The sequence below is a fragment of the Pteropus medius genome, unplaced genomic scaffold (assembly GCF_902729225.1).
Source record: "Pteropus medius unplaced genomic scaffold, Ma_sr-lr_union100, whole genome shotgun sequence".
In the NCBI taxonomy this organism is placed as follows: Eukaryota; Metazoa; Chordata; class Mammalia; order Chiroptera; family Pteropodidae; genus Pteropus; species Pteropus medius.
The window spans coordinates 3987679-4002662 of record NW_024354875.1 but is presented as its reverse complement, the minus strand read 5'-3'; the positions used below and the strand labels follow the sequence as shown (position 1 = coordinate 4002662).

General features: G+C 34.3%; 1 protein-coding gene across 2 annotated transcripts in view; it reads left to right on the top strand.

Moving 5' to 3' along the window:
• AGFG1 (ArfGAP with FG repeats 1) overlaps positions 1-14984 on the top strand; it is a 63467-nt gene that overhangs the window by 3254 nt on the left and 45229 nt on the right. For both annotated transcript variants that reach the window (XM_039855605.1, XM_039855606.1), the window contains exon 2: positions 10782-10875. In XM_039855605.1, the coding sequence (XP_039711539.1) occupies positions 10782-10875 (94 nt within the window). The remainder of the gene's footprint in view (positions 1-10781; positions 10876-14984) is intronic.

Sequence of the window (14984 nt, the reverse complement as noted above, 5' to 3'; positions counted from 1 at the left end):
CATGATATAATTGAAAAAATATAAATTTTGAAGTCAGGTTTTGATACTGCCACTATCTTCATGACTTAGGGCAAGGTATTAAGCCAGGCCATAATGTGCAGATTGGCCTGGATCCAGCCTCTCAGTCTCAGTTTCTTTGTGATAAGAAGATGATAAAGTATACCTTAGGATTGTTATGAGGATTAAATGGTGCAATTCATTGAATATTTATTGAACACATACTATATGTGAGGATGGGGCTAAGCAGTGGATATACATGTATTAAATAAGACATACTAGCTGCCATTCAGAAATCTTGATGTACCTAGAAAATGTTTATAAACAGTAAATGGTGTCTTGAATTCTAAATTTTAGGATAGTCACATATCTTTTATCATTCATTTAACAATATCTGTTTTAATAAATTAAATGTTAATATTACTAGACTCAGAGCTAATCTTTTCTTTTTTTCAGAGGACTGTCTTATAAGTTGTATGATGTTCATTAAGAGTATTTTATTTAACTGAATTCAGATTGTGAAACTTTGAAATAGGCTTTAGACTTGGATGTAGTCAAACTATTACTTACTCATGTAACGTTGATTTGCCACTTTCAGGTTCTATCAATAGAAATATTAAAATGATGAGTGGACACTTTATTACAGCCAACAGTAAAATACTACCTTCCTGTCAAAGACCTTTAAGTTGATTTAAAGACTAGTTTTGGGCCAAATTATTTGATTTGTATAGACTAACATTAGTGTAATCAGTAAATAACATAAGACTTATTCTATCCTTAAATTATTCATGAATTTTTCAGAGTTTAGATAGAATTAAGAAAGATAACAGTTGAGAAATACTTTCTTTCTCTTAATACCAGCTGTTGTATGTGGACAGTGCATTCATTTAAACTTGGGATTTCACAGGCAGATAAAAATGTAGCTGGATAGTAACTTACACTTTATAATTTTGTGTGCATTTTCACTCTTATGGTGAATCTTTATTGTAAGAATTTTAACTTTTTAAAATTAAAGTTGAACAGAGGACAAGAGACATTTAATTTGTCTTTATACAGTTATTAGCCGTAGAGTGGATTGTAATCAAATATCCTTTAAGAGCTCTGATTATAGTATTCAGGACCTCACGAGGTCACAGGGGGCAGTGATTTAAATCCTTAATTCCTTGTCCACTTTTTTTAGTATTCTAATGTGGCTACATTCAGGGAGATATTTTGACAATGGAATACAATTTCAGTTTACTGTAAGTGAGAAAACTTTGATACCTTTTTAATTGCTAAATTTTGCAAGCTCTTTGATGCAGGAAGTATGAAAATCAGTGCAATCAACAATCTGGGCAGATATAAAAACACTTTCTCATTTCTCTCTCCAAACCTTTATCTCTTGGTGGCTGTAACTTGGAACTCTAATTTGGAACAGTTGTGTTCAGTAGGTATGTAGTCTATAAAAAGATTGCTGGTGTTCAGTAAAGAAACTTGATATTTTTGAAATGTAAAAATTACTCAAGTTTTCTAGGAATTCTTTTTTCATCAATTAAACAAAACAACCTATAAGTATATGTCGATTATGTCTAATTTTGACAAGAGCCATTTATTTTCATTCTTTTTTTGTTTCATTTTTAATTCAACTTTAATTTCTATCAAAAGAGTACTCACATAATTTTACAAAGGAAAGAAAGGCTTATAGTGAACAGAAACAGTGATCTATTCCCTTCTTCCATTTCTGATTACCACAGACAGTTACTTTGACTCTTGTCTGTTCCCTTCTTCTGTGTTTACCTTAATATTTCTAACTAACATATTTAAAACATAGCTCTTTTTAAAATTTTTCCATTTTGGCTTTTACCTATTGGCTGGTACAGGGAGGAAGATAAAGATTTGGCCTTCTTAACACTTCTCTTACTCTCTCCGCTTACACTTTGCTTCTGCTCCCTTAGTATAATTATATCACAATTTTTGGTTAAATCATATTCTGTATTTGCCTTATTGCAACTGTGTACAGAGTATTCTCGCTGTCGTGTAATGTGTTAGTATTACATATAGTTTGCTTCTTGTATAATCTTCTTCTCCCTGAAATTTCTAACTGTCTGGTTTTCTTCACTGGCTTTGTTTTCCATGTATATACCATTATTATATTCTCAGATAAATTACCTTTGCCGGGGTATAAAATTTCTTTCAGTATGATCAGACACATCAGGTACCCCCCCGCCCCATGAATCTTTTCCAGGTACTTCTGTCATCTGGTATGGAAATGCTGCTCTCTAGGCCTGCTGTGCAGCTGTCATCCTGGGACTTTTCTTCTGCCTTCATCGTGGAGATTCCTTTCATACCTAACCTGTGTTCCACCCTGTCTGCCCAGGACACCTACATCACCATTAGCCTTCTGATCAGAAGTTAACAGGAGATCATTTTTGAGAGTATATGGCTGAGAATGTCTTATTTTGCCCTCATTTTAACTTAATAGTTTGTCTACATTCACAAAGGTGAAAATACCCCTTGGGATTTTTAAGGCATTGCTTCGTTATCTTCAAACCTTCAGTATAGCCATTGAGAAGTCTGGAGTTGTTCTTATTACTGATTCTTTGTGTCCTATCCCCACCTCCCCTGCCCCCTTTGGGAGTATATATGATCCTCTTTTTTTTTTTTTAATCCCCGGTGTTCTGACATTTCTATTGAAGTATTTTGGTATAAGTCTTTGTTCAATGTTGAGGCATTTTTGGGGACTCATTGATTTGGAAACTCATATTTTTTTAGTTCAGAGATATTTTCTCCAGTCTTCTTGTTGGGGAAAAAGCCTAGCTGCCACTGTTCTAGGAGCCACATCGAAGGGGTCCCCGGGGGGCATAGAATTTATCATTCAGTTTGTGGATTCTCGGATAAGCCCCCAGTTTTTAGCATGGTACCTGGTAACCATCCTCACATATGCCCGAGTCCAGAGTCTATTTGGTGGTCTCTCCAGAGTAAATTTTTCTTCAGATTTTTCTGCCTGAGACCTGGTAGGGGGGTCGTCTCGTAGCCGTAGGGAAACGGGGAGGCTGTTTTTGACTCTTCCTAACCCCCCGCTCCAACTGCACCGGATTCCTTTGGGAATCTTTCAAGGGTTCTTGGATGGGAATTGACTTGTAATTGGCTTCTCCCACCTCTGCAACAGCTTCTATTTTGGCTTTCTTTACTCTGTGAAGTCAGTTACTGCTGGTATGTTCACTTTTTATCTTCCAAATTTTTTAATTAGAGAACTGTAGTGTGCTTTTGGACTCTTCCCTTGTTCTCTGTTACCTCTGTGTCTTTGTGGGTCAATGCCTTTTTATTCCTTTGCTGTCATTTCAGTGGAGTTTGGAGAGTGAAGACACTCTTGGGTTTTGTCCACTTTTAACTGGAATACCTTAGTTAATATCGTTACTTAAGTATTATTTTTTGGATGCTTGTCCTAAGTGTTATGAAGATGTTAGTGTAATATTTGTGACTTGCAAAACAAAAACCACCCCAAATAACAATTGTGGTTTACATTGTGTGTGCATGTGTGTGTATGTGTGTGTGTGTGTATATATGTATGTACACATTCAGTGTTTTAATATTGGGTTCTGGATAATGTTTTGGACTATCTAGTACATACAGTGCTTGGCATCAACAGTCTGTAGAATCTTGATAACCTGTTAAAGACATCTTCCATCTGTTGTAGATTTGAAATGTATAATTTTTATAATATGAAACATTATTTATATGTAATATTGTTACTCACCAGGATTGAAATAGATCTTAATGTCAAATTGACGTTATTACTTTATGCCAACAATAGTCACCACAGCCTGTTTCACATTTCAAATTTCCACAGCCTATTACAATATTTTAACCATCTTTTCCACAAGGAGAAGAAAAACAGTTAATTAACTAAATAAGCGTTCTTACTTATTCATCGTGCACACATTGTTATTTGAATTGAACAAATGGCTGTTAGCAAGACTGAGGCATAGTTAAGAGCAGCATAGTGGTGGGCATATGGAATGAGTCACACCATCTGGTCGCCATCATACCTGGGTGGCGGTCCTTAAAACTCCTCCCAGGGATCTGCATATGACTTAATTATACCGCAAAAACATATTGGGCTGCACCAGTAGGTGACTTTGGAACTTCTTGAAACCAATTAACTGGCAAACATGCTTTCAAAATATCAATGCTGGTGTTATTAAATGAGTCATTATTTAATTATTTTTTTTGCACTAAACCGAAGACTTAAAATGTGATTTTTTCTGATTCCAGAATGGGTGGTACTTCAACATTGGCACTGTGGAAATAATGTGGTTTACTTGCCCAACACTTTTATCCAGTAGTATGACTAATGCATTACAGTAAAATATTTTACAAATACTGAAGTCACACGACAGCTAGACGAGGCTTAGCTAGAAAGGGAAGTGGCACCAGCTTTCAGGAATGCGCCTTACACATAAGTAGATAAATTACAATTCAGTTTTGATTAGTCAAGGATTTCGTTCATTAAAATGATTAAACCTGCTAGGTGGAGATGTTCTGCTAATGAGAAAAAAATTATTTTAATTAGTGTAAAAATTAGTGTTACTATAGATAGTAATATGGAATCAGTATTAGTGTGTTTTCTTAAGTTACCATATGTTAGTGTTAACTTTTTTGGTGTATAGTTCTGTGAGTGTTAACACATATATCTGTATAGGTTCACGTAACTGCCACCACAGTCAGAACATAGAACTGTTCCCTCACCCCTCAAGACTCTTCTTGCCTTTTCTTAATCCCTGGCAGCTACTGACCTGTTGTCCAACACTGCAGTTTTTTTTGCTGAGAATGTCATGTAAATGGAATCGTACAGTGTGTAACCTTTCCCATTGCCGTCTTCACTCTCCCTTAAGATTAATCCAAGTTAGTGGTCACGTATCTCAGTACTTTTATTTCTCCTTACTGCTGAGTAGTCTTCCATTGCTTGTGTATTTATTTACCATTTGAGGGACAACTGGATTGTTTCCAGTTTTTGATACATATCAGTAAAGCTGCTACAAGTACAGATTTTAGGGTGAACACACCTTTTTATTTCATTTGGATAAATACCTGCAAGTGAGTTTGCAAGGTCATAAGGCAAGTATGTTTAATTTTATTAATAAAATGACAAGCAGTTTTTTATTTTGATTATCCCTTTATACTGGTTTGGAAGTTGTAAATTCTATTTTTTTTTTTTATGGTCGCCATTGAAATATTCTTCATACTAACAGTCTAGAGTTAATCAGTATTTTAACGTTCCCCTAATAATACAAAGTCTTTAAAAAGCACAAAGTACCCTCACTTAAGTGCTACTGTTGGCAAAATGTTATCCTCCACACCCACCCCTGCATAAATTGGACTTTTTAAAATCAGATAATTGCTTGGATTTGCCTAAGTGTTTATCAGTTTCTTTGTTCACCCCTTTGTTTGGACCTTCTTGGGGTCATTTTTTTCCTTAAGGTATTTATAATATATGTTTCTTTAGTGAAGATCTCTTAGAGTAAATTCTTGGTTTATGTTTATCTGAAAATATTATTTTGATCTTATACTTCAAGGATAGTATTTCTGAGTTCACAACTGTTAATTTTTCTGACTAAAGAGAATATTCTGCTGTCCTCTGGTTCCCATTAACAAATCTACTTTTAGTTCAATTTTTTCTCTTTGTCTTTTTAAGATATTCTTTTTATGTTTGTAGTTTCACCAAAATGTTTCTAAGTGTAGATTTTATTCTGATTTTGATAAGCTGTGTTTCCTACCTGTATTTGTAGAATCATGCCTTTCATTGGATCTGAAAAATATCCTCCATTTTCTCTTCAAATATCACCTCCTTTATTCTTTCAGTTCTCTCAAAAGCAAGAGCATAGATTAGATATATGTTATATCTTCTAATATATGTTATACCTTTCTTTTTCTTTTCCCCCCTCACAACCGGTGTCTTTTTTGTTTTCTTACATGTCTGTGCTGACTCCTTGGTTATTTCTTCTCTATGTCTTCTAATTCACCAATTCATTCTTTCGGTGTGTCTAATCTCTTTAACTGATTTGTCGAATTTTTAATTTCCACATTTATAATTTTTTATTTCTAATAGTTTTGGCTTTTAAATTTGCCTGTTCTGATAATTACATATATCTTGTTTAATTTATGTCATCTTTTACTTATTTTAATGTTTCCTGTTTATGTTTATCTGAAAATATTATTTTGATCTTATACTTCAAAGATAGTATTTCTGAGTTCACAACTGTTAATTTTTCTGACTAAAGAGAATATTCTGCTGTCTTCTGGTTCATTTTATAACTGTTCATTTTATATTTTGTATTTGATAATTCTAATATTAAAATTTGGGGGTGAGATGGTATAAGACTGTCGTGTGATGATTTTTATTGCAACTTCATATTTTATTCAACTTTACATTTCCAAATCCTGATAGCATATTTGGAAATGCTGTCTTGTGAGAGCATTTGCATACTTCTCTGCTGGGATCTAAGGGTACTACCAACCTGAAGCTACTTTAAATTTAACAGGGGCATCTCAGGTTCACTACTCTCATCTTGTCTTTGCTGTCGTGGTATTTGCCTTCTGAGCAGCACTGCATTTCGTGTATAACACAGGCCACTCTCTGGTTTCAGCTCAGAATTTTTTTTTTATTTGGTCTTTTTTTCTTTTGGGGAGGTGGGTCCTTAGAAATTTCCCTTAACTTTGTAGAAAGCCCAGGAAACAATATGTTAACAATTGTGTTTTTTTTTTTTTTTAATTTTATTTTATGGAGCATCAATTATTTTAACAGAGGGGCCTTTTCAGACTACCTAATCTGTCATACAATTGAAAGTAGAAATTAATGAAATTAAATATGCAAAACGCCAGTCTAGGTACTTTATAAATATCAGTTTCCTTTGGTTGTACTAACTTATATTTTGCCTACTAAATTGTAGAAGCATGCTTGATATCACATAGTTCATTGTTGGTTATTTTTTTGTGGACACTCCGTAGTCTTTTCTCATTTTAATTTTAATATATACTATACGGATTTTAAACTTGAATATTTTGTCATTTTACAGAATGAAGTATTTATTTCTACTTTTTGTTATTGTGGAAGTAATGACATGGGAACATTTAAATTTTTTTTGTATATAGAGTGAATGTGTAGAATGTTTTGTGTCAAATTGAACCTAGGTAGAAGTTATACCTCAATAGAGATCCAAAGGAATTTCAGTAGTTTCTTCTGCTCGATAGTTAACATATTTGGTGTATTTCTAACAATGATTCTGAGCTAGAGAGATTTTGCTGTCCTCTACCTCCCCCCTGGCGGGGGAGGACTTGGCAGTATCTGGAAAACATTTTTGATTGTCACTACTGGATTGGGCGTGCTACTGGCATCAGTGTGTGGAGGCCAGGGATGCTGCTTTACATCCTGCAATGCATAGGACAGCCCCCCGCCCCCCGCCCATACAAAGAATTATTTGGCCCAAAATATTAATAGTGCCAAAGTTGAGAAACCTTGAATTAGAGGAATGAAGTGAAGATAAGGCGTTGATGCTGGTAGGTGTATTTGGGAGGAAAGGTTTTAGGCTTTTTAGGAAAACTGAAAGGAAGCCTTAGGAAAATTCTCTCCTTCCCTTATTTCCTTCTTCTGATTCCTAGCACAGACATTCCCATCCATAAAGCTAGGACTAAAGGTCCAAATTTTTGACTATTAATACTGGTCACTTGGACTTACCATTATTTCTTGCTATTTTTTTCTGTTATAGAATAATATAGATTCATTGTGGGAATCTTGGAGAAAATAGAAAAAATATCATTCAGTCTCATTATATGTATGTAAGGACTGTTAATGTTTTGGGGCATTTGGTTTGTCTGTTTTCTTTGGAGGTTTTTTTTTAATTCAGTTCTGAGATTGCTATATAATTTCATTTTAAAAAATTAAAACAAACTTAAGAATGCATAATGTTAGATAGTTTTATTGTCATTTACTTAAATACTTCCCCTTTGGTATCAAAATGTTTCTGATGTTTTCCTATTACAAATTATGATGAACATCTTGTACATAGTTAGCTACGTTTCAGAGGTAAAAGCAGCTGGTGAGCAGGCAAGGCTTCATCTGTATTTGCAGCTGCTCCCCAGCACTAGCATCACTGAGTCAGCTCCTCCTCAGATCATCAGGTATTAGATTCTCATAGGAGCTCCAGCCCCTGGTGCCAAAAAGGTTGGGGACTGCTGCAGGCTAAAAGGATATTACTGGGTCAAAAGGCTGGAATGAGATTCTTGACCCAAATTGGTGAGTTTATCCTGCCATCAGTGTGTGAAGACTACTCAATTACTACTGACTCATCAGTCTGCATTCTACTGATAGAGTCAGTCTTTAATTTTTTTTTTTACCAAACTATTTTATAAGCACATGATGATCCATGTATAGAGGTTTTGGAGGCTAAAAGAGGAAACATCCTTGTATATCCATGCATTGAGAATATAGTTAATCTGCTTGAATAAATGGGATTTAAAAGAACAATTAGAGAAATCAACATGAACAAATGTAATACTTCCTTGGAGTTATTCAGTTTATGTAATTAATGTGGCCTTGCAGAATTATGTCTGCTGGTTTTGTAAATCAAATTCTATTTTAAGTGCACTGAGAGAGCTCATTTAAAGAAATCTTGTGATAAGTGGGAAAAATGTACTTTCACAGTTTGATTGTGAGTACATTGTATTTGTTTCATAAGTTGAAAATTTTGTTATTTAAGTAATGAATACCTCCTTTATGCATAAATGGACCTTGTGATATGGTAGGAACTCAAGATCTGTGAGTGAATAAACTATACATTGTACTGCTGTCTGTAAAACTTAACCGCCCCCAAAACAAACGAACAAACAGGGATTTCCTCATCTGATTGCTCCAAAATTTCTATCCAAACTGTACACCCTTGTAACAGTGTTTGACATTTTCTCTTTAGAAAGTAATTTTTTTGCCTTTTCTGTTTTTAAAAAGGATACTGTAAGAAAGATGGAAAGGTAAAGGATCGGCTGTAACGAGGAGGAGGTATTAGGGAACAAGGAGAGAGACCAGGTGACTAAGTGAGAAGGAGAAAGAGGAATTTGAGAGAACAAAGATCATAAGTTAATTCCTTCTTGAATTGGTTTGGAGCTGGATGGGGGTGGAAATACATAATAAGCTTCCCAGAAAATGGTGAATTTAATCTTGTCTGATAATCAGGATGAGTTGGAAAACAAAGTGTATGCTTTAAATGAATAATAATGACTTTTGGAAATTTAAAAATTATCTTTAAAGCCTTGATTTGTTATTGCAAATTGTAAAGGTACTTGAAAGTAATTCACACTGTGGTGGTTTCTTCATAGTTAAATTTGAAAGTTTTACTAGGATGAAATTGCTGTGTTCAGTTTCTCCTACTGTGCAATCTTTATTTCTGAAGTATTGATTTACCAAGAGCTAGAAGGGAAATAGTTTGTTAATTTAAAATTTAAACAAAGCAAAACATAATAACAAAACCTAACATTTCTCCACTTTGAAATGTGAAACAAAGTGCAGCTTGTCATAATTCAAAGCATGATCTGAAAAGTGAGCCATCTATCTATGACAGAAGGGAAAGAAGCAACAGGATATAAAAGTTGAGGAGCTTCTGTTAATTCTGAATTCTCTTTATTGTTTTGATTTAAAATATTGTAAATTTCTAGAATGCGACATACCATGTTTAATTATTCAAAAATGATTCCAAAATATTTTTGAAAGATTTTTGGTTCACTTGTTATTTCACATAATTTTAAATATCTTTTTTAATTAGCATGGATGATTGCAAAATGACTGTGACAGATTCTGTAAAAATGTTAGTAATATACTCTAAAACCTGGATTCCAAATGACACCTTTACCTAAACAAGACATGACTCCAAAGTAATTTTATGAAACTTTGCATGGATTTCTCTGTTACTTTGCATCGATTATTTAACTCTTATTCTTGTATAACCACTTTGTGGTATTTGGACAAAATGTGAATAGTTCTTACTCTTTCTGAGTGCATTTCTATTCACTTTTTCATGTGCGTGGTAAGACATCATCAGAAAACTTAGGAAAAAGTCCTGTTAAGAAAAGACTTCAAGGTTGTAAAGGACCGTAAAAGTCATTTTCATGTATCCAGCTAGTTCACAAATCCCTTCTCCATGGTCCTGCTGTTTCCATTTGAACATTTACTACCTCCTGAGGTGATTAAAAATGTTCCTTATTATCAGTCGATACTTGAATTGATGGAAACATGGGACTTTATTCTTATCAGTTCATAACTTCAAATTTCCTTGGGTTAGTTTTGATTTTCTATAATAGCCTCAAACTTAAACGTAGTAGCTATTTGACTAGAATATTTGCGTAGCTCCAAACTTAACACATCATCATTTTCTTAGGAAGTATGAAAACGTTTAAATAATTACTTTTTGAATTCTTTACCCATAGAGCTTTTCACATATAGTCTCTTCTTTCTCCATCAAAAACACACTAAAGCAATATTTGTATTTCCTAGGAATTCATGTGTTACAAGTATAATGTGGTCCTAACTAGGTACTCGAATTTATTTTTAAATATATTATTTAGTGTGGGTCTAGTCAAACTTACCTTGACATATCTGTTGTGGGAATTAATAAAGTAAAATAATTTTAAAATATTTTTAGTTTAAGTAAAAACAATGTTCCAAGTTTAAATGTGCTAACTATAAATGTTTTGCATTAATATGTAACTTTATAAATAGAGTATATAATAGTAACTTTGTAAAATATTTTCTCTTTTAGGCGAGGGTTGAATCCCCCACACAGGGTGAAATCTATCTCCATGACAACATTCACACAACAGGAAATTGAATTCCTGCAAAAACATGGAAATGAAGTAAGTGTTTTTACAATTTCAACTTTTTTTGTTGGCAGTCATTTTAATAAGATTTAATAAGTTGTTTAGAATGGTGAATTTCACTGCCTAAAAAAAGTTATTTTTGTGTTTTATAATTTAGCTATTTTAGAATGAATAATGTATTTAGAATTAATGCCTAATCTCTAAATACTTTGCCTTAAACTTGAGGTAAAACATACGGATTTAAAACTCATCAGGGTTGACTGTAAAAGGCATTTTTGAAGGGTATTTTCTGTTGGAGTAACTGTTCGTCTTTGGTTTAAAAGGTGAAAAACAGAGAAAAAGAATGAACTTTGAGGTACTCTTGTGAACTTGTGAGGATGCTGTGTGATCAGCTTACACCTGAGGTCCCTTTTACTGTGCTTTTAACTTGGGATGCATACACGATGTGTACCATTGAGCAGGTGCTCAGCGGGGAGGTTGGTTCTTGAGGGGCAGCCTAGTGTCATGGGGAAGCCAGTGGTGTAAAGGTTTGGAGAGGAGCGTTGTCCTTCCACTCGCTTTCGTGGGCTTTAGTAATTCCATTCTGTCTGTTTGCTTTCTTGTTTTTAGTTCCATGTTCTGCATTAGTAAAAGTGGTGATCTGATATTCTTTTAAAAAACTATAAAATTATCAAAGGAAGTGGGAATATTTTGTAATCTTGGGATAAGGATGAGCCAGTCACCCAGTTGATTAATAATAGCCATTATTACTTCACAGGCAAGTCTTAACACTTCCTAGAAAGGAAACAGTAGTTTACTTGTAATATTCTGGTTGTGTATTTTTGATACAGGAGGCAGAATGTAAGTTAATACTAGTTTCAGTCTCCTTTTCACCTTCAGAAGTTGTATGTGAGCATTTTTCACTCTGCCTCTCTCTTCCCAACACTTGGATAGTAGTATCTTAAACTTGACTGCCTACTTGTGATGCGTGTGTGTTTTTGGTTCTAAAATAGTGAAGAAGTATAAATTCAAGATAATGAAATATTTTTAAATACATGACTTATAGAAGTGAGCACACTTTGAAGTCTCCAAATTTTACTGATAAAAAATTATTTTATGTGATCAAGTTCCAGAATGATATGGTACATTACAGGAAACCTAAAACTAGATGAAAGAACAGAGGTTTGTAATGACAGTTAAATATAGAATAATATAATTATGGATTAAAATAAAGTTTAAACTATTTGTATAGTTTGGGATTAGCCTAGTAACTTTAAATTTCTTTCTTAGAGTGTTGGCCTAACATGCAAAATTTTGGACATTAGAATGGTGTGAGAAATAAAAGAATCTGTTCTGATCTTAGATTAAAAGTCTAATGACAAAAAAAAAAAAGAGTCTGATGACAGTTGATAACTGGAAAGGTAACAGTCTTTTGGAGAAGTAAGTAAAAATGTCCAAACTTGTCAGTAGGTAAGGTTAGATGGAGACTTGTCCCAAAATACTAAGTTTTTTTTTTTTTTAATGTGGTAATAACACTTAACATGAAATCTACTGTCTGAAAAAGATTTTAAGTGTACAGTACAGTATTATGAACTGTTGGCACAGTGCTGTACAGCAGATCTCCATCACTTACTCATCTTGCGTAACCGAACTGTGTACCTGTTGAACAGCAGCTCCCCAGTTCCCCCGCCAAGCCCCTGGCAGCCGCTGTTCTACTTTCTGCTTCTGTGATTTTGACTATTTTAGGTACCTCATGTAAGTGGAATCATACAGTATTTGTCCTTCTGTGACTGGCTTATTTCACTTTAGCAAAATGTCCTCAAGGTTATCTATGTGTCGCAGGTGGCAGGATTTCTGAAGGAACAATTTTTAAACTGTAACATCAGAATAAATTTAGAATACATTAAAGGAAATATTTGATTTTAGGCAACCCATTATATCAAAGAGTAGAAACAAAATAAACATTAGGGATGACTGGAATGGGTTCACGAATCTTAAATTCTCAAGAGCCATGCAAATTGATAGGCCACTTCAAACATTCGTCATGACAGTCACTGCTCGGTCCTGTGGGTGCAGTTACAGATGTTACGTAGGCTTAGCTGGTGTAGGGCTCCCAGTATAGTTGAAGAGGACAGGTGTGTAAACACATATTTATTTCATGGTGTTAGGTAATTAATGATAAGAATAAGAAGTTTCAGATGTAATATGGGAGACAGACTCCATCTGTTGGTGAAAAGGAGAGGCTTGGGAAGATGTCACAAAGGGGATAAAATGTTTGCTGGTGTTTGAGGGTAACTAGCTCTTAAGCCGGCAGGAAAAGATACTGACGGCAGAGCAAACGCAGTGTGCATGGAAAAAGGGAAATTGGCAGTGGCTCTTATTGCTAGAAAACATGCCAGCCTTTTAAGTACTTAAGACAGACATTCCTTCTTGTGTCCCTAAGGACATCTTAGGGCCCAAATACCAGGTTAGGTATATTTGATTCTTTGCAATATTAGCAGAATCTGCGTTCTTAAAAGCTTAAGAGATGTGTGTGGAAAGTGCGGATTGATATATGAAGTGTGGGATGGTACAACTTCATAAAAATACTTTGACTTCAAGTACATGTGCTCTATTATCAGTTTATCTCATTTAAACAGTTAAATCTTAAATATAGCATGCGTAGAGAAAAGTATAGATTTTAATTTTTTATTTCAAAATATGTTGCCATATTTCAACTGTGTGTCATCTTTCAGTTGTTTGGAAAGAACCATACGCAGTCACACATTTTGGATTAAAAAGGCACTTGTCAGTCTGTGCATTTTGTGCGTGAATCGGTTTGTGCCTGAAGAGGAGTGTTTCTGAAGTTCAAAGATCAGAAAGTATATTGACTCTGGGAGCAATCTTGGATCTTCTACCCCGTGGGGGAGTTTTAGTGTTCTGAGGGGCACGTTTGGTTGTCACGATCAAGGGTGTTACTGGCTTAAGCAGATAAGTTCCGTGGTTGCTGGATGACTCACAATGTGTTGAACAGAATTAACCCACATTCCATGTGCTTTTCATTTTATATGGGAAAAGCTTGTTGACAGTCATCTGCATATAACTTAAATCTGTTGTACATGCTTGCTTTGTAGTTGTAAAGAACTTATTGCCAAAGAGAGTCATGCTGTTAAGTCCAGAATTGGTGGGAGGGGACTACCAAGTTATAGGGCAAAGGGCATGGGCACAGGGAGACAGTTGGGGCCATCAGTGCGATGGCTCAGCACATGTGTATCTAGGGAAGATTTCACTTTTCATTTAGAACCTTAAGAGTTGTTCACTGTTAGGAAAATCACAAAACTGATGGCAACACAACTTACAGTACTTGAGTCATCATCGGTAGCTGTGGTAAGCAAACACTGTTATTACTATTCATGAATATGTATCAAGGACACAGTGTTTATAACAGTATATTAATAGTTTCTGCATAAGGAGTTTACAAATAACTTGACTATTTAGTGTTCTCAGACTCCTACAATGTGTTCAGTGGAGCAGATATGTACATTATTAGGTTATAGAACATAGTATGCCAGATGTTAGTAAAATATTTTGCAGCAATGCAAGCATTTATTATTTGCTGAAATGGTTTTGACATTTTTTCCCAAAAGTAAAATATTTCACAAAAAATTTCCATATATTGTAAGCCTTTCTTTTGTATCAGAATATCAGAAGCTACTTTAAAAATGTGCGTGTGTGTGTGTGTGTGTGGTTTCCTCCATACGTTCTCTTTTGTGATATTGCGGGTAAATCATGGCCTTAAAGTTAAAGGAATTTCACTATTAGATTAATTTCTGATTATAAAAGTTAATGGAATGAGGGCTGGCAAACAGTGTTATCGATAATTCAGTAAAAAGAAAATTAGAAGTAATTTTATTTTGAAACAATAATAAAATTATTTCTAATTTTCTTTTGAAACAGTTTTTCCTTTCTAGTAGCAAATTAACCTTCCTGATTATGTTTTAGGATTGAGAGTAAAGAGGTTAGTTACTATTGATACTCCACAGGCATAAAGTCTACATGTAGAAATAAAATTATGCATTGATTGACAGTATTTGATTTTTATGCTAGATTATAAAAATAACCCTCAAACAGCATCTGTTGTTTATTTTTAAAAACCTTAGAACAGTAGACCTGTAAGGAAAGATGCC